General features: G+C 30.8%; 1 protein-coding gene across 3 annotated transcripts in view; it reads left to right on the top strand.

The window, feature by feature from the left end:
- The window catches only part of Nct (Nicastrin), a 102,005-nt gene extending 81,046 nt beyond the window's left edge, over positions 1–20,959 (top strand). For all 3 annotated transcript variants that reach the window (XM_035370005.2, XM_035370003.2, XM_035370007.2), the window contains 3 exons: positions 3,207–3,364; positions 11,125–11,233; positions 17,760–20,959. In XM_035370005.2, the coding sequence (XP_035225896.2) occupies positions 3,207–3,364; positions 11,125–11,233; positions 17,760–17,965 (473 nt within the window). In that variant the 3' untranslated portion in view covers positions 17,966–20,959. The remainder of the gene's footprint in view (positions 1–3,206; positions 3,365–11,124; positions 11,234–17,759) is intronic.
- The last annotated feature ends 4,209 nt before the right edge of the window (positions 20,960–25,168 follow it).

The following is a 25,168-nucleotide window of genomic DNA, read 5'->3' as shown; positions in this document are numbered from 1 at the left end:
ATATTTCAAATGAGAACTTGAAATTTCGAGCCACAATATTTCAAACATAAGTAAAAAATTCTCAAAAACTGAGTGACTATATCTCAAACGAAAACTAGAAATCTCAACCCACAATATTTCAAACATTAAATTCTCGAGCCACAATATTTGGCGTGTTGTTGAAGCATGGTTTTCTTCTAATTTTTTCATCATTTTTAACTGATACCACTCTAACAGAATAATACCCTTTTGATTTATCATTACCATTTTGCTTGGCAGATAGTACTATGTTCATGCTCACTTTGCTCTGCCCATTATTTTCAGTGCAAAACCAGCCATCACTGCACCCATTTGTAGAAATTTTTTTTTTTTGCTCCTGAAAAAGGAGTGTCTCTCTGATTGTCCTTGAAATCATTAGAATTTTATTCAAAATATATTCCAAAGAAAACCTTTTTTGGCCTGTTCTTAAAGATAACTGGTCAATTAAAATCTCAACTTACATAGTTAAGATCTTTTTAATCTTTTAACTTTAATATTATGAGACTGCATTACTCATTACAGGGTTGCCATGCTACCTGGAAAAGTCGGATTTCATACAGCGATCCCCCCAAAAAGTGATTTTTATGCCTTTAGAAGCGATCACTTTCTTGGCAAATTATGTATAACGTGAGCGTCATTCGAGCAGCTGGCATAGAGCCAATTTTTTGCAGCTCCTATTAGATTGTCTTTTAGAAAGGCAAAGCAAGTTTCCAGTGACTTTGGTTTCCAGTAACCTCGAGAATTGAGAAATTTGCATGTTTAGTACATGTTGAATGAAAGAAAATACCTTCCTGTTCTCGTATAAAGCAAAATTTGGTTAATCCTAGTATACAGTACACATGGGGTTTGGCGGCATTATCGTGAGCAGTGAACGGGTCATTTTGGTGTTGGCTACAATTTTCAAAATCATGCTATAATGCTGTACCGTACATTAGGATTTTACTACAAAATCTTTTAAACCTTTTTTTTCCTTCTTTTTAATAAATGTCTTATTTGTCATTTTGCAGTAAAATAAAAAAAAAAATAGTAATCGGCCGTCTAGGCTAACCATTTAATATAATTATTATATTTGCCAAAATATTGTTGGTTATTGTAATTCAGTTTTTAATCTTTAAGTAATTTACTTTTTTTTTAATGTTGTTCGTATCATTTAATGTGGCTTCTTCCTTCAAATTAATTTATTACAGTCAAAAGTCTTTAATCCGGACATCCATAATCCGCAATGATCCATAATCCGAACCTCAAAGCTACAAACTTTCTGCACATGCGCGTTTAATGTATAACGGACGGTATAAGCTAAGCTAAAATTATCTACTTATCTATTTCAGTTAATGTCGCAGATTGTGTTGTTCTGTAATCTTCAAATTGGATCCGGCTTATTATTTTTTACCGACTTTTAGAGCAATTTTATAAAAGTAAGCTTGAACTTTTGATTATGTCAAAAAGAATATCCGATTCTGGAGCTGCCAAAGGACCTACAAAGCGAAAGCATGTTTCGATGTTTATCAAACAAAAAGGGGAATTGCTGCAAAAAAATGCATAAAGGCATATCCTTTGTTTCTCTAACCATTCCGAAATCTGTTTATCAATTTCACGCTGCTCTGTGGGGGATTGGGAAGTGTTGCGGCGCACAATGAACTGAAAATTGATCTGTCAGCGCTATCCTTATCTTCAGGGCAGATGTTTTTATTTTATTCGGCTTATAATTCCTTAATAAATGTAGTATTTCATCTCGATGTACTCCGTCTCTGATATGATTTAAATCAAATTCCTCGTCATTATAAATATCACGAATACACATCAAATAGTTTTCTGGTTGCAATTTTCTAATTTCGACTATGCGTAATGTATGCTTTACACATGTGCGCATTGAAAGAAATGTTTAATAAAGTAAACAAATAAATATTAAGCTTTTTTTTTTTTTTTTTTGTAAATTTTGATACCCTTTAGATCATAATTACTCTTTTATTTCATAAATTACGGTTTTGTGTTTTTAATTTTATAATTTCTGCATGCCATCTTACCTAGATTTAAATTGATGATCTATAATCTGGAAAAACCGATAATCCAGAATCGCCGAAGTCCCGGCGATTCCGGATTAAAGGCTTTTGACTGTATTAGTTAATAATACTTTCAAATTTCAGGCAATTTTCATTGTCATACTCCTGAAACTAATTATAGCAGTATGATGACATAGCACCACTAAATTTAATGCACATATTTTTTGCTTATGTGTGCTGCTAAATAAATATAAAATACCTGAATTTATTTTAAAATATCATTAACTAGATTTCCTCCTTTTGTTTAGCATAAAAAGACATTTTTTAATCCAGGTCTGGCAGATTCTAATATTGGTCTTCAGTGGAGAAAACTCCTATCATAGTTATTATCCTAATGCTTTAGGGATAAGTCATATGTAATTGGCAATTTTTGTGCTTTCAAGTGATACCACAATTAATTTGCCGGTGCGCACTATGCGGATAGACTGGAATTTTCTTAAAACACACCTGGAAAACCTGAAAAATTCAGAGAATTTCATTCTCCTGTTTGAGTGAGAACTCTGCCATTAGAACATACTTTCAAAATGTATGAAATCAAATTCATTATACAATAATCATACCATTTAACAAGTATTTAAATCAACCTTTATAAACTAATATTTTGATGTGTTTCAAAGAAAATTTGTAGGTCGAAATTTTTTCTCCTGATATGTATTGTATATCGATATTATGTTTACAGTGATTAACTTTTGGGTGAAAAGTTACTCTTTTTTTAATAATCTTTTTAAGTAACTCTTTTTTTAACCTTCTTTTAATAAAGTGTATTTTTAATATCAAGTAATTTTCTCTTAATATTATAATTTTGTGTGATGTCTTGACCAAGATATTCTAAAGATTATTAAGTTGGTTAAAAGGTTTTGTCGTAAAATTAATTTCATATCAATATTATAATTTTAATGATTAACTTGAGCAAGAGATTTTCTCGTGACAATAGCAATGCGAACAAGAAAAGAAGTAATCTAATTTTATCAATACTATAAAAATCAACATTAGCCAAAAATTTTTTGTAATATTAGTTGTATATGGATGTTATCATTCATTAATAATTGTATACAAAAAATTTTTATCTTTTTAAAAAGCAATAAATCTTGAATAAGATTTTACAGTATATTTGTCATTGAATTTTAGGTGTTGAGCCGTATCCACTCTATGTGAGCGTTGACAGCGGGGGACATACCAAAGCAAATGCTATAACTCTGTATACTCGTTACTTATTGGCTTACTTAACAGGCATAGGAGTACCCGATCGGGATAGGAAGAATTGTAGTGGAGATTCTCAAAATCAGGTGAGTGGTTCAGACTAATTTACTGAGGCCGATTAACAAAATAAGATGCTGCTTAACCCCCAGTTACAGCAGTTTAGTGTAGTGAGTATTTCTGGGATTTTCTCAAATTTTAGATTTTCTACAGATTTTGTGAACAATGGACTTTACTTTGAATGGAGAATAAATCTGTTAATATTGGATTTTTTGTATTATTTTTTAATGTATGTTATAATTATTAACTTATTTTTATTAATTTTTTTCCTTTTCATATTGGAATTTCAAAATAAATAAATAGCGAAGGAATTTTATTCCAAAACCAAACTGTAAGATTGAATTATCCTAAGACTGTAATATAAGAAGTAGACATTTCTGAAAGTGCTTTTGGTCATTATTGAATGATTCTTTTTTTAATAAATATTACCACTTAATAAAAAAAATTCTATGTAAATCCAGTATGATGTATAAAAATGCCATCCAATTAACTGGTAATCTTGATCTGAAATATCAATGTTGAGTCTTCATTTCCTGAATATAATTGGTTAAAAATGAGAATTTCAATTAAAAATGTATAATACAATTTTTAGGTATTCAAAAATATTTTTAACAGCATTCAAAACTCAAACATCAAGTAGTTTATATATATTGAAAAAACAAGTATCAATAGAAATGAAGAAATTAAATTATATGTGGCATTTTAGAACAATATTCGCAAAAGAACTTTAATAGTTCTATTAACAATGTGTATATAATCTGGATTATATGTAATTGAATTGCATTCTGCTGTTGATAAAAACAAATTTCAAATAGTATAACATACTCTGTTATTCCTGCTGTTTCCCAGGTTGTGATAGCAGATCTTTTCCGTTTTGTATTTTCCATAGACAGTCTCCCCGCGATGTTGATGCATAGACTCCAACTACTACGGATTCTCCGTAGTTTCTACGGAAATTCATGAAAAACTATGAGCTACGAAAAGTATGGAAAAAACTACGGATTTTACAGAAACAAGAGCAGGAGAACCAGTACGCAAAACGGAACCAACTAATTCATCCGATGATTGGCTGAATACTCGTGTTATCATATATCACGTGTTGAGTGCGTTCCTAGTTTTGAGCCAATCGTAGATCAGTAACTCCAACCGTTAACGACTTATCAATAGTTCCACCCAATTGTCTGTCTCCCAGGTTCCTTGCTGATGCGTGTTTAGGCTGCATTCGGCTGCATTGTGTAGTTTACGGCGAGAGCTTAGCGTGTGTCTTGTGAACTGTGAATCAGGTGAAAGATTTTTAATCATAATGCTGCCTCAAACGAAGAAGCCAAAATTATCAAAGCAGAAGTTTAAAGATTCATATTCTTCAGAATTTCCATGCATTAAAGCGTCCGAAATTTCTGTGAATCACGCACACTGCAGTGTATGCAACAAAGACTTCTCAGTTGCTCATGGCGGAAAAGATGACTGTAAACGGCATGTGTTTTCTCAAAAGCATATAGAACTTGGCACCGTAAAATCTAAAGAAATAACAAATTTCTTAATAAAAGATGATGAAACAGATCCTATAAAAGCCGAATGCTATTTTGTTCGTTTTTTAATTGAACATAATCTACCGCTTTCTGTTTCGGATCATTCCAAAGAGCTTTTCAAAGCAATGTTTCCGGATTCTGCCATAGCAAAAAAATTTAGCTGCGGTCATACCAAAACTGCTGCTATTGTGAAAACGCTTGCAGAAAATACTGTTGCTGATATTATAAAATCAGTGTGCAGTACATCATTTTCTCTAAGTACTGATGGAAGTAATGATAACAATGATAACAAACTGTACCCATTGGTTATAACATACTACAGTAAAGAAAAGGGAGTGATAATTACTTCATTGATTTCTATTTTAGAATGCACGAATAATACAGGAGAAGGTATTTTTAATTGTATAAATGAAAACTTTAAAAACAAAGGTTTAGAATGGAAAAATTGCTTATCATTTTCTTCAGATAATGCTAGTAATATGATTGGAAAGTTTAAAGGTGTAGCATCATTTATCAAAATGCATCAACCAAGTATAATCACCCGAGGTTGTCCGTGCCACCTCTTGCATATAGCTGCAAAAAAAGCTACTGAAAAATTAATTGGCTCAGAAATTGAAATGTTGATAATAGATATATATTTTTACTTGGAGAAAAGTTCGAAACGGAAGCATAGCTTCAAAGTTGCTCAACAAATTTTGGGACAGAATGCAAAATCTCATAAAATTTTGAAATATTGCAGTACGAGATGGTTGTCTCTTCTAGAATCTATAACAAGGATTTTGGAACAGTGGGATGTTGTGATAAATTTTTTTGGAGATAAACCAGACAACAGTGAGAATGAAGGAAAGAGATTGCAAAACATTAAAAAAATTTTACAGTCACCGACCACCAAATTGTACTTGTTATTTTTGAAAAATACTTTGCCTTTGTTTATAACAGTAAATATTAATTTGCAACAACAAGCTCCTTATATACATAAATTGAGAAGAGAACTTTTTGAACTTTTAATGAATTTATTTGTTAGATTCGTAAAACCATCAGTAATTTCTAAAGAAAATGAAGGTGTTACTCTAACGTCTATTCCATTTCAGAAGTATAGTAAACAAAAAGAAAATGAAAATTTAGTGATTGGTGCAGAAACAAGACTATATTTAAAAAATGCCAAGTTGAATGAAAGTGAAGTGAAATCATTTTTCAATTCTGTGCGAGCTTTTTTTGTAACTGCATGTTCATATATAATTGATAAATTTCCACTGAGTGATCCATTTCTAAAACATGCTGAAGTTGCTGACATCAACTGGAGAACTGAAGTCTCATTTTCATCTGTTCTTTACTTGATGAATACTTTTCCATCCATTATTGATGAAAAATGTCTTAATCAAGTAGAAATTGAATTTTCCATGTATCAAGTAGATGATTTGAAAGAAATTGTAGATTTGCGTATTGATATAGCATGGGGAGAAATTGCCAAATTAAAAAATATGAATGGGTATTAAATACAAAGTATTGCCTTCTGTAATGCTTGCTGTCTTAATAATACCTCATTCAAATGCAGCTTGCGAAAGAATTTTTTCTATTGTTAAAAAAAATCAGACGGAATTTCGACCAAATTTAGGTCTTAAAACTCTTGAAGCAGTTTTGATTGAAAAAATAAATATGCAGGCAAATGAAGGACTGCAGGCAAATGAAGGTTATAAAAAAACATTCTCAAAATCAGAACTTAAGCTTGCTAAGCATGCTACATATAAATCTTTGCATTCATAAATTATGCGTATTTTGTTTAATACTTATATGTATCATTCTTGGTTATTTAAATTTTATTTCCCTGTAGAAATCATATACAGAATAAAGATATGATTTATAGCTTCTGATTTTTTCTATGATTAGTAGTGATTTGAAGTACTTTTTATTAGTGAATGCTTGAGGAGTTAAAAGAAAATTTCTAATTAAATGTGCATATAATTTACAAGGTATATTTTTAATTATTCAGTTTTATATGTATATGGATTTTAAATGTAATAAAATTGATTACAATTAATTATTAATTTAAAATTAATGAATGGTTAATTACAACATACGCTACGCGCACATTTTCAAAGTTGTAAAAATGTCGTTCGCGCGTTGACTACTGACAAGGTTTGCTGAAGGTTGGAGTCTATGTTGATGATTTATGTCTGTAATTTTTCATCATTTTACAGAAAACAAACTTTAGACATTTATTTTTAGACAGGGCCCAATTAATCTGCCTGTAAACAGATCAAGAGCTGATTCTAAATTCCTTTTAGAGAATGAACAATTTCTAAATTCATCTAGATTTAATATTTCTAGTAAATATCCTTATCTACTTCTTTGAATGATTTATATTTTCTGCCTATATATTTCTCTTAATTTGCTTCATAAAAATGTGTAAGGCAAATTATATTTCTAAAATGTTTTTAATTATTTGATTGTATTTTTTTTTTTTTTTTCTTTAAAGTATTCAATACTGTTACTGATTTGATAGAAGTTGTTCATATTATTATGGAAAGTTAAAGAAATTAAAAGATGAATTGGGGGACCTGGTAATTGCAAAAGAGTTTATTATCAAAGTAATTAACTGTGTGATATAAAATACTTGTACTGATAATTAATTTGATTGCAAATGCTTCTTGTATACCATGTTTGGACAATTAATGGTAATGCTTGTTTTTTGAAACTATCTGCATTTATAATTTGCTTTTCAGTATTTTTAAGCGGTAAGTGTATCATGTTAGAAATAAAAATGTAATTACTATTTATGTCATTAAACATTTTTTACTGGTACCAAAATGGATTGCCATCTAAAACTGGTATAATACATAATGCACTAAGTGAGGTTATTGTACAGTGCTTAAAATTTATTGCTATTAGGATTATAAAATCTGTTTCTCTAATTTTCATTTAAGAACTTTGTCAATCAGTGCTATCATAGTAAAATAGTGCATCAGTCACTTTCATTTAAAAAAAAGTTGCCATCATTGTTATCTAAAGAAATATGCAAGATCAATATCCACTATTTAAAAATAGTTATGTGATATAAAACTGGAAATTTTTGGTCGTTGATTTACATTTATTTTAAAAGCTGTTGCTGATATTGCCAAATTAAAAACATAAAGTGATGTATTTTTTAACTTTTATGTAAAGTCTCCTCTCATCTGTGTTATCAAAGTAAAAATATTGTTTCATGCATACGGGCTCATAGTAAATTGAATGCACAAGTCCAATGAAAATGAATAAAAATTTATTATTGCCACAGCAAATAATACAAAACACTTAAATTTCCTCAAATATTTGTGCAATACCGCAATATCTCACAGTAGTTATCTTTTAAACCACCGAAAACGTTCAACAGAACTCAATTCAAAATAGAGAAAGCTAATCAGATTTCACCGCGAATTTACTGCAATCATTAATAGCAATAAGTAAACAACTGCAGTTTTCTAAACAAACTCTGAATTGAGAGGTTTTGATCCCGCTTTTATAAGCTTTTTAATCAGCACGAGCATTGTCTGGTTATTTTCTCGATTTTCCCCGAAAAGCAAAAGCATGCAATTATGAGATATCTATTTATTTAAATGTGCATGCTCATGTATTTTTAATTTTTCCAGCATAGTTTTCTCTTCAAATATGTCTCGTTCTACATTGCATGGTAATATAAAACAATTTTAAGGAATTCTATTTAAAAATAGCTAATTCAATACAAAAACTGTAACACTATATTAAGTGTATAATGTAAGAGACAAAAAAAAAAAAAAAAAAAAGAGACTAGGTACGTAACTTGGAAAAAAAAGGGGGAATCAGAATTGGCAATAATTGTTTTAGTGATGTAATTCCTATGTTCCTCCTCTGCCTATGCTGCTACTTTCTACTCAACCAGTCATGACAGTTAGTATTGCATCAGTGAGTGAACACGTGCAACTGCATACTGTGGGAAAGTGTCTAATGTAAAAACTGAACAGAGGATCAACATCAAGTTTCTTGTCAAACTTAAAAAATCAGCCACAAAACATTTCAGATGTTAGCTAAGGCTTATGGAGATGAAACTGTCTCGGGCACATGAGTTCGAATGGCATAAACAGTTTTTGGAGAAAAGGAATAATGTGGAAGATGATGATCATTCTGGGCACCGAAGGTCAGCAGTTGCAGACCCAAACATCGCCAAATTTCGTGAGATGATCCAGGTGATGAAAACTAAATGTTTGTGCAGTGGGGGAGTTGGTTAACTTGAATAGGAAGCTGTTAAATGAATTACACATGAGGAAGATTTGTGTAAAGCTTGTGCCAAAAGTTCTCTTTGATGACCAGAAACAGTGTCTTATAGACTTATGCCTGGACATGTTAGAACACATTAGAAAAGATCCAGATTTGTTGGAATCTATTTTAACTTGTGATAAAACATGGATTTTTACCTTAGATTCTGAAAGTGAATACCAGTCAATGCAGTGAAAGTGTCCGGGATCTCCAAGACCCAAAGCACATATGTCAAAATGAGAGTTCAAGACAGTGTTGATTGTCTTCTTTGACATTAAGGGAATTCTAATGGTTAAATGGGTTCCCAGTGGTTAGACTGTTACTCAGCTGAAATACACTAAAGTACTAGAAAGTCTTTATGAAAAAATTAGAAAAAGAAGACCAGAGTTGTGGTGTGATGGATGATTGTTGCACCAGGTCACCTTGAGTGTGATAACATCACAAAGAACTAATTCCTCAAGGACACTCATTTTTTGTGTCATAACTCATAACTTTAATTTTTAGATTGTTGCAATGAAATTATTAAACTAGTGGTGCAGAATGTTGTCTACAGCTTTCATTTATTGTCAATCAGTATAGTAGAAAAAATATATAAAACGAAATGTAATGACTATCATTTAAAAATTGTTAAATAATTTTGACTGTGAAACTTAGAATGGAAAAAAATATTGATTTTAAAAAATATTTAAAAAATAGATTGATGCTATTGGGTATACATCATCAATCATATCCAGTATTTCATAATAGCAGTTAAATTGCAATAGTGTAATGCCCCTGGCTATGGGCATTACACTATTGCAATTTAACTTTTACTTTCAGGACCTTTATCATTCCATCTTTCAACAAGATAATGTGATACCATATGTTGTTTATACTTTTCATGTATTTCCTTAATACACAAGTTGTTTGATTTTGCCTTTGCCAGTACATTCTCTAGGTTTCTCACCTGTGGAAAATATTGGTCAACAGTTGCAGACAGATTGACAGGACAACTTCAAGCCAGCATAACATGAATTCTGGCATAGGATTGTAGCTGTGTAAACTGCATTACTCTTAACTAACTCCATGTTATAGCTGTCAACTGCCCCAGTAGATCATGGAATTTCTCAGTTTTTGATTTTTACCCTTTACTAAAAAAATGTTTCTAAGCAATAAATGAAATCGTAGGAATTTCTGATACTTAAATTTTGCAAATTTTATTCTCCTTTTGATCCTATTGATTTTCATCATAACTTTTCTTATTAAATTTTATCTGCATTGTCTTAATCTGCTGTAGATATTTTTGGAATATTTTCTAAAGATTCAACTAGTGTTTAAATCAGTTAATATTTTTGTTTAATTTTGCTTTACGTCAATATATGGTACAATCTTATGTTTATCCACCCAGTACTATGAATACTAATGATAAATTCTATTTTCATTATATTTAGAAGTTTTTCAATACTTAAAGGCTTTTCTTAGGATTTTCTTCATATAAAAGTATAGGGAAGTAGCAAAATTAAATTACACAAAGAAAACAAAATTTAGAAAAGCTAATTAAATTGTAATATATTTTACTTCAAAATCATATAATCAGTAGTTGAATAACTGTAATCATACATAAGTCCATTTGGAATATTTTGAAATGGTTTTCCTGCAAGAAACTTCATGATTTTTCATATTTTTAAGGTTGGCAACTATGCCATGTCTAGCCATGTAACAGTTGCTATTGTTTCCAAAGGCATGTGCTCAAGAAACTGATTTCTGCGTATTCTGTGCCTCAAAGTTACTTGAAATTATAATTGTTTCGTTCATCTGTTATAATGTATTTGTAAAATAAATAATTGTGGTAAACTATTTTCTGTCATGGTGTAACAAGTTTAAAGGCCAGTGTATTGCAACATCTCCAAAATCTCAGACTTTAAAATTTTTTTATAAGTCCTGCTATGTATACTTTGATGTAATGTTATTTCATGTTTGTAAATAATATATTTGTATTCTTTTTTGTACAGATTTTTCACTATGATTGGATGGCTGGATCGGAACCAAATGCAAGTGGGATATGCATAAAATCTACGGTCATGTATAGTATGGCTCAGTCTCCAGCTTATGTTTTGAATGGTAATGATTATGTTTTTTGTGCCATTGTTTATTAACTATGGGAAATTAATTTGGCAGTTTTGAGACAAACTTACACCATGAAATGTAATTCAAACAGGAATTTTTTTTTTTTTTTTTTTTTTTTTTTTTTTGAAAAACAGTAGAATACACATATTCTATTTATAATAGCAATGCCATTTAAAGCTTCTTGTGCTTGAGCAATGTATCTTTTTTATGTAATTACTTTTAATGGAGCCCTGACTGCTTTGCCTGAATCGCTTTATGACCAGTTTAATGTACAAACCTGAAATGGCATAGTAAACAGAGTTTCTGTCTTGATTTAGATAAAAAGTTATAATGAATAGTAATAAGGAAAAGGGATTAAATAGTAATTGGGATAAGAGATAAGTAATTGCACAGATGTTTTGGGAATTTGAAAAAGTAATTTGATAATATATGTATCATTCTTAACATAGTTGGACCAGTTCGCTGATTTTACATTGAGTCAAAGTAAAGATCTGAAGAACTGTTAGGATTTTATGAGCAGGAAATGGGAAAAAAATCAGCTATGTTTTTGCTGATATTTGAATTCTAGGTCTTCCCAATGCCAGCTGAATATGCTTCCATTCACACCAAGAAGGCATGTTGTGGGGATGATGAAAATTCATCTTGTCCCCCCCCCACCTAAATGAAGGAGACCTGGTTGCCAAATCTAGGTGGTTAGGTGGTGACAAATTACTGTCCATTCCATTTTTAGTAGAGTTTCACATGTAGAGATTTGTTAGGCTTTTTGAAGCAAGAAAGGGCAGTTGGAACTCTGGTTCTTCTAATTGCCAGTTGGAAGCACTACCGCCTATATACATACTAAGCTATGTAGTGAGAAAAGCAAAAAATACTTAGCATGACATTTTTGCAAAACAGAAGTTTACTATGCCCTGAACTAGGAAAGTTGATTTTTATTTTTGGGTTCAAAATTCATATCAGGTTGTGGCTAACAACTAAACCCTTTTCAGTAATTTAAATTGCCCTTATATTTTATCTAAGTATTCACTAATTTTAGGTATCCTTATCGAACTTAATGATCCCTGTTGCTAATTAATATTTCAGACCTTTTATCATTTAACATCCTTGCTTCCAATGTAATGCGAAGAAGTTTCCCCATATACCCATTACCCTGGATCACTTTCTGTGTGCTCGAATGCATTTTCCCATTAAGCTTAGTGTACAAAAATAATTCCTGTAACACGTTTTTTATCTAAATATTTGGATTTTTGAATATATTACTTAAATGCTAATATGAACATTACTTAAATAATAAAAACATTATTTAAATATTCTTATTACCGTGTTTGACGGCATATAAGATGCTCCCTTATTTAGGCCACACATGCCATCGGTACCACAATAACTTAAAATGTGGTTTCTTTTAGTTCTCACGTTTCATAAAAGCCAAATAAACAATCATTGAATGCAATTACCAAACATATTTTTATTAAGGAAAATTAACAAATGGCAAGCTATTTTTTTTATCTGTAGGTGGTGGACCGAAATCCTTTGCTGCTGCTCTGTTTCCATGCACTTTGACGTAGTTTAACACCCCTAGTTTATACTGAATTGTATAGCTTAATCTTTTGTTTCCTGTAGTCATATTGTCCAGGGTAAACAGTTTTAAGCACCGAGCAGAGTCGTTGGCAGAGTCAAAGAAAGTCTATGTAAAGAAGGAAAGGCTCCATAGAGTAATGTGACTGTTGAACCTGTTCGAACTTCAACATCAGCTTTGAACTTTAAAGCTTTTTGGCGACAGATATTTCACACATGCGCAAAATAATTATGGCAGATGTAGAAAAAGTTATGCATGTCTAGACCTTTATCCGGGCTAAAAATAGCATTCAGTATTGAAAGTTAACCTGTGTCCTTCACATATAACCACGCAAGTAACTTTTTTGAGACCAAGTTTAAGAAAAAAAGTGCATCGTATATGCCGTCAAATACGGTATATAAACAGATAATCCTAATACTTAAATATATTCAGAATGAGTTAAATTGATGCAGTATTAGTAATAATGATTATATTCCTATATTTAAATTATTTCTGTAAAATTATAAAATAAAAAACATATGGATATAAATGTTAGTGCTTATTATATCCTAGTGTCATATTTGCCTACAAAAGTTTGAAGCTACTTGCATTGCATAAAACATTTCTAAATTATAAACATGCATTGGTAGCAGTGTGCATTTTATTTTCATAGAAGAATATAATATTCATCATAACAATTCTAAAACACTAGAGATCCTGTTCAATAAGCTTTTACAGCTCTCTAACATAATTAATAGGTATTTAAAATGTGAAATAAAATACTCCATTTCAGTTCATCAAATATGATAAGGTGGGCTGTCAGTGACACTTTGCTCTGGTATCACATTTGTTACTGTGGGCTTATAGGGGGAGGGAACTGAGCTGTATCATATATGATATGCTGGGAGTGAAGAGGTTAAAGCAGAAAACCCAAATCTCTTATAAAATCTCTAATAAATTGAATTCTTTAGGTGGATGAGAGATGATTAATTTATGAAACGTTTATAATGAAAATGAAACTTCTAGTAATTCAGGCATGAATAAGATCCATATGATGGTGCAATAGGAGGGGCAGAAGGTAAAAAGAAAATAGCATTCAACTTCAATGACTATGATTGATTTCAAGATAAATCATTATTAATTTTAAAAAAAAGGTTTTTCCTACATATTCTACAGCAGCACACAAAACCACTGTTATTTTCTCCCTTCATAAAATTTATATGGAATGTTATTTGTTTTACATTTTTTTATAATTTTTAAAAAATTGTTAAATGCTTTTTGGAAGGATAAATATACATAAGTAAAAATGTTCATTAAATATCATAATGAACTTTCTTTATGTATTGAACAGGGTTGCCACGCTACCTGGAAAACCGGGAAAAGTCAGGGAATTCGAAAATTGACCAAAATATTCAGGGAAAAGTCAGGGAATTTAAGTATTTTTGTCAAAATCTGGAAAAGTCAGGGAAGTTCATACAACGATCCCGCCAAAAAAAGCGATTTTTGCGCCGACGTCGGAAGAGGTAACTTTTTTGGCGAATTATGTATCACGTGAGTGTCATTCGGGTAGCTGGCATAGAGCCAATTTTCGCAGCTCCAATTTGATTGTCTTTTAGAAAGGCAAAGCAACTTTCCGCAACTTTTGGTTTCCAGTATTCTCGAGAATCGCATGTGCAGTGCATGAACTAAAGAAAATACCTGTTCTTGTATAAAACAAAATGGGTTTAATCCTAGTATACGGTACTATGGAGGTTAGAATCAAAGAATATGTATTGTAAAGAAGGAAAACCTCTCTGCAACAGATGTGGCTGTGGCTCCGTTCCATCATAGAGGGAAACAGCTGTGCATGTCTGATATATCTGACACCAAAGCTCGAAACCGGTGTCGAAGTTCGAAGGTCACGTTATCAAGAGTTCATAAAATGAATATCGTTTAAAATTTCTTTAACCACTTGCGCTAAAAAGACGTGCCACGCACGTCAAGATGCTTTTGTCTCAAACCGCGAGCGACGTGAACACCACGTCGATAAGCATTTATCGCAAAAATGAAAATAACGTGGTGCACATGTCGCCTAACAACGAGATTGTTTATTTCTCGAGTTACAGCTCTGGATTGCACTCGCAGATGTGGAGCGGCGTAAATGAGACACTTTACCGCTTGTTATATTGTAGCGCACGGCACCACAACCGTGAAGTTTAGTCTTAGCGCAAGTGGTTAAACTCTAAAGGAAAAGAAAATATTTTTTGGCGCAAGTAAATTAATTCATGGATTAGTTATTTTCAGAGAAAAAAAAAACTACGAAAATCCGTTTTTAAAATTATTGCGAAAAATCCAAGAAGAAACGTCCTTTGATAAAACGTTTCTTCTTGGATTTTTCGCAATAATTTAAAAACGGATTTTCGTAGTTTTCCTTTTGTCAAAGAGCGTTTCTTCTTAACACGTGTTTCTCAATTTCCTGTACACATTGCGGAGAGGGAAATTCTGACCGCCAGGTTCCGTCGCCAAATCCCTTGGCAAATTTTCCCTCCGCATTCTAGCGGCATAATAGCATTTTACTTGTATGGAACCTTTTCTTCTTTACATAGACGTTCTTTGGTTAGAATAATAATGGGATTTGGCGACATCTTGATGCGCAGTAAACGGGTCATTTTGGTCTTGGCGACAATTTTCAAAATCGTGCCAAAGCCTTACCGTATACTAGAATTTTACCGCAAAATCTTTTTTAACCTTTTTTTTTCTTTTTAATAAATACCTTGCCATTTTGCAGTAAAATAAAAAAAATAGTAATCAGTCATCTAGAGCCATGTAATATAACTATATTCGCTAAAATATAGATGATTATTCTAATTCAATTTTTAAGTAATTATTTTTAAGTTATTCATATAATTTAATGTTGCTTCTTCACTCTAAATTTATTTATTATTAGTAAATAATATTTCCAAATTTCAGGAAATTTTCTCTGGCATAATCCTGAAATTAATTATAGCAGTATGATGACATACCATCACGAAATTTAATGCACATATTTTTTCCTTATGTATGCTGCAAAATAAATATAAAATACCTCAATTTATTAAAATAGATTTCTTTCTTTCGTTTAGCTGCAGAATGTCTTCAAAAAAAGCCTTTTTTTATTCCAGATTGGGAAGATTCTAATCTCAATCTTCAGTGGAGAAAACAACAACTATTATAATTATATTTGTGTTTTCAAGTGTTAAGGTTTTAAGAACATACCTCACGCAAATTAAATTTACCTAAAATCTAACCTAACTATTTAGCATTGCGTTGTGATTTATAAGGACCGGATTAGCCTCGTGTTGAACTGGTGATGATCATGAGTAATAATTAAATAAAACATACATTTGTTATCCAATATATATATCTTAAATTTTATTAAGTTTCTTAAGTGGAAAACTAAACAAAATTATCAAACAAAGTATACCAAGAATAATTAAGAATAAATGTCCTCTGGGATTTATTGAATAATTAAGTGAATTTGCTACACAATACAAGTAATACCATAATTAATTTACCTCTTAGCACAGCCAACGTACATTACGCGGATAGACTGGAATTTTCTTGAAACACACCTGGAAAAGTCAGGGAATTTCATTCTCCTGTTTGAGTGGCAACCCTGATTGAAATCATTATTAATTTTTATACCAGTGTATAAGATTTTCAGGAGTATTTATTTATTTAGTTAAGACTCATTTACCGGAGATCATTACTGTGATAAGGTTATCCGCCTCCACATTTTTTCTTTTCTGGGGTGCCCTTGGTCCCTACTTTGCTTCTGTGGATGAGAGCATATGGCCACTTGGGACTCACACTGTTGAAGAGCTCCTGGAAAGGGAAGGTATCCACACAATGAATTGGCCATCTTGCTTCCTTGATTGAAATACAATTGAATGTTTGTGGAGTACTTTAGAGAGACACCTGGCAGCATGGTTTTACCATCCAAATTGACAGATGTTGCACCACAACCTTTCCAGTTAGGGAAAGTCATATGCGTTACTAAGGCTGTTTGGTTTGTTGTTCTCCCTCTTGGCCAGTTTTTGTTGTTCTCCCTCTTGGCCAGTTTTTAGCACCAACACTGTTCTGTTAATAAAGCTTTTTTTATACATACTGTATACATCATATTAATTTTTTTGCTACTATTCTATCCTCATCCTTTAAGTACTACATTATGTCTCTATGATTCTCATGTCTCCCGATTGAGTTTTTAAGGAACTATAACCAAAATTAGGAAGGTTGTTCAGGTTTTGCACACTAGGATGGATGTATTTTGAGAGTAGATGGGCAATTCTGAGGTATTATTTGTAAAAATATAGTCAAATATAATTTTTAACAATTTGAAAATTTTTCATTCTTTCTTGAATTTCAGGAGCCTATGGTGGTCAAATAGTAAGGCAGCTAAATACTGGTAGTTTGATCAAAGTTCAAATCTGAGTAAATCAGCTGGCTGCATGCTAGTTTTTATGGTTTCCCTATGTGTAATGTGAATAAGAGCCAGTTTCTCTTAAATAGTCTGCTGAAAAGCGTCCTATTCCATGCAAGGTTTGCCATAACATAAATAATTCAATCCAGCGTCTTGGGCCCACCAGCGGCCGAGCGGTAAAGTCGCTGAACACTGGTAGTTCGGTCCGAGGTTCGAATCCCGCGAACAGGCTGGCTGCATGGGCGTTTTCGTGGTTTTCCCCATGTGTAACGTATATACGAGCCAGTTTCCCTTAGAAAGTCCTCCACGAAGGCATCCCTCCTCTTAGGCAGATAGCCCTCGAGGCTTTGCCATAATCACACACACACACACACACAATCCAGCGTCTTAAATTTGTAATTTACCACATTATTGGACTGCTTTTGCACACAGTTAAGATAATTTAAGTCTTTTAGCTGTCGTTTCGCATGCTTTTTTATCTGTTTGTTACAATTCTTTTCATGTATCTTACACAAGAACATCTTTTGCAGATTGGAAATCCACAGAGTATTCAACCTGGACCGAAAGTGTATGGCTTGAGACATCTGCAAGAATTTTCCTCCAACCGGGAAAGATGCAAGAAGCAATCACTTTGATTACTGGCATTATAATATTTTTTATCTCGATCACTTCTGTCTATTTTGTGAATGAACGTTCCTCAATAATTTTTAACACAAAGCCTCTTGTGGGATGCTAGGATTTTGCCACAAATCACATAGCTTTGGATGAATTTGGGATGGATAATGACACCCATTGTCCACCACCGGCAGAGCTTTGAATTACTTCTTCTGTTTGAGATGCTTTAGTACCTTTGTCATTATGTTAGGATCATGTGTCATAACTGCTAATGTGTGCATATTTACATGCATATATATCTATATTACATTTATTATTAGCGAGTCATTTCAAGCTACATTATACAGGGTGTTTGTAAAAAGTGGCGACATGCTTTATTTCCTTCAAAATTCTTCAAAGCCAGGATTTGATAAAAGCAATCTCAACATTAAATTGGAGGATACTTATGTGATCTGGAGCAATTTTGCTTTTTATATTGTGTTCATACAGTAGAAATTCCTTTGCTTTGTTATTTCAGCACCTTTATGTTTAAGAAATTTATTTTAAAAAATGAGTATTTTGATTTGGCTCATTATTTCATTTTAGTACAAAATTTCGTGAACAATTACCAATTTGTAACAGTTTTACATAGTGATTCTGTGCAGCACTGTTCCTCTTTACCTGGAAAGCCAAAGGAATAAAAAAATAGCCGAGAAAAAGAAACATGTAATTTTTTTAGAAAAAATTCAGGGATGTTGGATTTAGAAAAGTTTGGGAGAAGAATCAATCCTCTGAAAAAAGTTCTTAATTTAAATGTTGACTAATAAAAAATATGACTTCTTAAAAGAAAACAAAGATTTATTATTATTATTTTTTCTTGTTGAAATTACTTTGTTGACTTTATGTCTGATACAATATTATCCATCTATAGCTTTCTCTTCCCCCTTGTTTGAACTGTTGTTTATTTCTCTTTTTAGAAATATAACTCTTCTAATACCTATCTCTTAAGAAATGTAACTCTTCTCTTATTTACTTCTCAGTAATGAGGCAGATAAATTAGATTTTTGTAACAATTATTTTAATTTTATTTTGTAATAAATACTTACAGTTATTTAGGTTTGCTGTTTTTGAGGTGATCAGACATGGGTCCCTCTGAGGAGGAGGACTCATGTCCAGTTGTCTTCAAGATCAAGTAAAGATTTGTTCAAAATCAGAATCAAGTGAAAGTTCCTTTTTTGCCTAAATTTAACATTAATTAATATGTATCTTTTCTGATTTGAATTGTTCAGATATTCATACTAAATCTGATAATTCACCATGTATGGTTAGGAAAATAATGCAGCTTATCATGGAAAATCAGGAAAAAGATAGAATTTCAGTAGAAAACCAGGGCAAAACAAAAGTTACTGATTGATGATAATGATCACACTTTTTGTAAGAAAGATCATCATTTAATTTATGTGTTAACCTTTTTTGTATGAAAATATTTAAAATTTTCTCTGCAACATATAATTAGTGTTTCAAATTACCTTAATAATGTTCTGTACAATATTTTAAGAGACCCTGAAGTAAATGTCGAGGATTAATGTTTTAGGAAATAAAGACTATAGCCATTATTTACCAATACCTAAAATGAATTTTTAATTTTGTTTTTGCTAAAATAGAAAGAATGTTAAAATAAGCCATATAATCAGTAACATTAAAAGTTGGCAAAAATGTAAATATCTTTGAATAATGGATGTAGCAAGTAAAAATGCTTAATATCTGTAACTATTTCACCAGCTGAAAGTTGTGTGTTCTGTATTAGCTAGAAATTTGCATACATTAGGCCTAAAGTATTTATTTTGTTTAAAGTTGTATGTATTAAAAAAAAAAAATTCTTCATAGCAGCTAACCTTTCTTTCTTTTCTACCTCAGAAAATCATAAAGCTTGTGTGTTTCATTTGTATATATATGTGAATGTTCTACATCTTCTAGTAGAAACCAGTCGCTAATATTGGTTTTATATGTCACATGACTATTCAGAAGTATGTTTGTTGATGATTTGCTATTAAATCTTAAAGATTTTTTTTTTTGTAAACTGTATGTGTCACACTAAAAATTTTTATTGTTACAAACAATCAATTTGAAAATAACCTAAAATTCTCTCTCATTCATGAACATCGGGTTATATAATTTCATTTGTTTCAGAATTGAAGGACGCTTTAAAAATTCATCTTCTATTTTAAAAAAGCATCAGAATTATAGAAAAATAAGTTTCATTTAAAGTCTTTAAAACTAGTGATAAAAATAATTAAATTTTAGGTCATAATTTTTTATCATATATTAAAAATCCATATTGCTGGAACTTAAGACCTTATATTCATTGTGTAACTGAATTAACATTTAATTTTATTATAAAGTTGATCTTATGGTAGCAGCACTTTATAAATGTTCTAACATACACTTACTTGTTTAAAATATTGCTTTTTAAGATTGAAATGAAACTGTATAAATTTATTTCTTTTACAAAAACTTTTTAGTCATTTATAATTAACTTTGAGAGTGAAAAATAAAATTGTCTTAAAATGTCTTTGTATGAATACTCAATTGTTTAAGAAATAAATTTTTCATTTTTTTTTCAATAAATAAAATGATAAACATTATTTCTTTAAAAAAGGACACTTTTTTTGGGGGGGGGCTTGTTGTTTGTTTACATATATCATATTTTGGTTTCTTAGTTTTTCAAATGAGTATGTATCTTTTTAACAAAACAATATTAAAATGTTAAATCCACATCCTTGCTGTTAAGGAAAAAGAAGTAAGTTTTGTTTTTAGTTTAGTTTGTGTGCAGAGGTACTGGCATATAAACAGACCAATGGATATCAATCTCAACTGAATAATACACCTACATAGCATTGCATTTGAGTACATTGTAAGAAATTACTTGTTATCAAAATAAATGCTAATGTGATTGTACTATTACAGCTTCATCCTAAAGCTCTGTGATTTGTGGGATAGAGAAATTTTGTATATTTATGGCAATTTGTTTATTTCAGGATTATGAACAGTATTTCATCTGTAATTTATTGTCATGAGTATCTGTAAACATATTTATTTTAAATTTTGTAATAAAGTTTTTATTTGATATGACTTACCCAAATGTTTTCATTGATGATATGTTTACATCTAAAAAATTACATGAAACATTCTATTAACACTAGGCTTGAACCGTTTAATTAAAACATTCTGACCACAAAATTTGTTTCTTGAAAGTTCATAGCAGCTTCATATTCTTCTCACATTAAGAATTGATCTTTTTTATATGTGTAAAGTCAAAAGAACCCCATCTTCCAAATACCCATTATAAACAGAGACAATATATTTTGTAATTTTAGCTGAACTGTTCCACAATGAAGAGTTGAAAGCCATCAAAAAGAATCTACATTGGTTCTTTAATGGGCCTTAGCCTTGGATCACTGATGAGCCACCAAGGCAACTCTAGGCATATCGTCTTAAGGAATATAATTATTCAGTTTTAATGAAACTTTGTTTGAGAAATAATTCTGAATACATATGAAAAATTTAATTTTGAAAAGTAAAAACAGAATAGAAAACTAACATTTTTTGCATCAAGCTATATTGATAATTCTAGCGTTAATTCTTTAGTGATATTGAATATGCATTTAAATAATGCATTATAATGGAGTCTGTGATACTAAACTATTAAGACACTTACCTAACAGCAGTTAGCTAACAGGGCATTTAGCCAACATGGACATTTAATCAATAGAAAATTTAGCCAGCAGCACATTTAATCAACAACACATTTAGCCCCGATAGCATGTTTAGCTGACAGTGCATACATATAGACAACAACAGCAGGAAAAAAAAAAGAGCATTCAACAATGTTTTAGTAAAATATGTTCATATTTATCTGATAATATAATAAGGCTGTTTTCAAGGGTACACAATGAGGTTTATGGACAAATGCTAAAGATAATATAAATTTGAAAATTGGACAGAAAAGCAGCATTATTTTGGCAAAGATGCTGAAATCAATTTTGAGAGCAATCAGACAGGAGTAAAATGATTTTATAAAGAAAGAAATGGGTGAAGCCAAGTGAAAACAAATATAATGTGATCTATCGAGAAAAATAATAATGGAGCATGAAAAAGCTAAGATATTGGAATTTTGAAAGCATTGGAAAATTAATGTCATTAATTAAATTGGAAAAAAATTTGTTAATGTGAATGGGTTCAAAGAGTTTCAGTTTACTCACTGAAGGAGCTGGATGAAAATTTTTTTTTAGTTTGAAAATCAAAATTATAGTTAAATGTCCAATTGTGATTAACTGTCAAAAATTAATTTATTTCTCCTTCCAAGCAAGCTATTCAAGTTCCCCAACAAGAAATTTCAAAGCTCTTTCAATTTACAGAATGTACATGTCAAATCACGTTGACATGATAGGTTAAAATTCAGCAAGATGTAAAATCAAAGATGAGTTCTCTAAGAACTGAATAACTTATTTTACTGATAAGTGAGAAAATGATTTAAAAGCTGAACTTATGGCGAATCCGGCCAATTTTGTAATTGACAAATAGATTAAACAGTATTATGGCACCACTGTTATGATTATTTTTAATGTCAAAATGTACTTTATGATGAGCTGCCTGTTATGGGCTCTTTTTTTTAATATCTTTGTGATGCATTTTTAATATAAATATCTATTAAAACATGTTTTAAAATTTTCTTATTGTATGGTACATATTCATAATTATACATGCAAATTAAGAATTAAAATAAGTGTAATATTTATCAAATTGATCATTTTGAACAGATAAGTCCAAAACTGTGTAAATGCTTAATTTTTTTATCGAGCTTGATTTTATGATACGTACTTTAATGAAGTTTGTTAAATTCATAACAAAATAAATTCATCAAATTTATATAACCTATATTTATATTTTTGGATTGTTAGATGGATGGTAGCTTCAAAACAGAGCTATTTATTTTATTTTTAACAAATTGCTAAATATTAGCAGTAAAGTGTAACTGCAGATGAAATAAAAGCAGAATTCTTTTTCTGTAAATACTCATAAATAGTATTTCACACTCTTCAGTACTAAACATCCTGTTTTAAAATATTTCCTGTATATGGTGTAGTATATTTTTTATGGGTAGCACAGGCCTTGTATTTTGTTAAAAAATTTTGAGACCTTATTACTTAAAACCTATTTACACAATGCCTTAGGAACATTACATTTCATCAACTTATAAGCAAGTTTCAGTCTCACAAAGTTGGTTGCCATTTACTAAAAGGCTTTCACTTTCTATAATAGAAATTGCCAGTTCAACTTCTAATATTTCATATATTGATCATAATTCTTTACTATAAATCTGTTCCTGTTTGCTTCACCATGAAAATCATGTCAATTTAACACCTAAATAATATCTCATTTCCATGATTATATATTATATCATGCATCCATAATCTCCAGCATATAAGTAGACCAGAAGATTTTATCTAAACAGTAATTTAGGCTATCCAACTTGTAAGTTGATCCTCTGTTTATTACGAATTGATCCAATTTTTCTGTCTCTGAAAACAGAAAAGCAAAACTATAGTAAAATCATTTAAAAAGTGAAATAATATTTCAGTTCATTGGATTAAGATGGTAATGATTATTTGCAGAAAACTAATTGTGAAAGTTTCTGATAATTGAAACTTGGAATAACATCCATACCAATCGGGCTAAAGATGGGGAGAGTATAATAAATGAACATACGATTTGATAGTTGAATTTAGTTCTATGTTTATGATTGAAAGGTAAATCAATTTAAAAAAATAAGTTTACCACAAAAATTCATTTTTAACAAGCTTCGACAGCAAACAGAAAAATCTTGCAACTAGAACACAGTTAAATCCATAATATCAAAATGATAGTACTTTCAAAAGGTCTAACTTTAAATCAGAAATTATAGGTAAAAGACTAACAATTTGACTTGAAATTGGAAAACATTTTTGCTGTTTCAGCTGCCCAGCATAGCAAACTTTATGCTACCATTGAACCGAGGAGTTATGCAAAACATATAAATCCCTTTTTATGCGTCGACCATGATATTCGGAAAAAATTCACACTAAGTGATGCCATACTTGATTTGTCATTTGCTTGAAAAGATATAAAGAATATTACTTTACCTAGCTGTTGATGTACATGTTCATATTGATGAGTCAAATGATGAAACAATTATGGAATTTTAAAACACATTTTATCTAGATGTGAGTCTATAGCCTACATTTTGCATTTTGTTATATGTTAAGAAAGTTAGTGATGAGGAAATGTAGGCTAATATAGATGCAGACAATTTCCTGCCTTGTTCTCTCAAAATGACTAAGTAGTTAGACATGTGCTGGAAAGCGAAGGTGATAAGACAAAGGGAAGCTGACATGAGGAAGGTAGTTAGACATGTATTGGAAAAGGAGGCTGACATGAGCAAAGAAGTTATCTGAAAGAGAGTTGGCAAAGAATTGCACACTTTCTGAGAAATGTTCATATATCTCAGTATATGATGTTATGAAACTTCATTGCATAGTGAATTTTGAAAACTATAGTGACAATTTTGTACATTGTAAGAAATGTCCACTCAAAGAAGAAATTTGAAGTTAGTGAACTTTTAAAACTATAGCAACAATCTTGTACATTTTGTGAAATGACATTTCTTTCTGGCAGGCATTCAAAGTTGTATCTCATCGCACTGAGAAATTCATAACTTCATATGATAATATATATAATAATTTTAAAATTAATTAGTTTTTTGTTTTTAGGAATATAAAATTGTGAGTTTAAGTTAAAATAATCTAGGATTTTCAATATTATTTACTTAATTTTGGCTGATAGATAAACACTATTCAATGGAACTTGCATGCTACAATTTCTACAGATGGCATCACAAAATATGAACAGGCAAGTTCTGGAAATATATGTTGAATTATCTCAAATTGGTGAAGTCCTGTTGCTGTCAGTTAAGAGATTTTGCTATATATAGTTAAAATTCTCTTTGTAAAATTTGCAAGAATATTGTTTTTCATAAGTAATAATTATATGCATAATATTTTATTTAGCACAACAATATGAGTCTGTGTAACTTAGCCAACAGGACAGTAAGCCAACATAGCATTTAAACAACAGGGATATTTAGCTGACAATGCATGCATTTAGATAAAAACATGCCAAAATGATTTAGTAAAATTTGTCCATACTTATATGACAAAACGCTGTTTCCAGGTTAACAATGAGGAGGTTGCTGTACAGATGATAGATTTTAAAATGCATTCTGAAATTACAATAACCATACCAATCC

Source organism: Stegodyphus dumicola, chromosome 1, assembly GCF_044657685.1.
Source record: "Stegodyphus dumicola isolate Sdum_Otavi_A_Nest chromosome 1, ASM4465768v1".
In the NCBI taxonomy this organism is placed as follows: domain Eukaryota; kingdom Metazoa; phylum Arthropoda; class Arachnida; order Araneae; family Eresidae; genus Stegodyphus; species Stegodyphus dumicola.
Note: the sequence above shows the minus strand (reverse complement) of the source record. Positions and strands in the feature narration are given on the sequence as shown.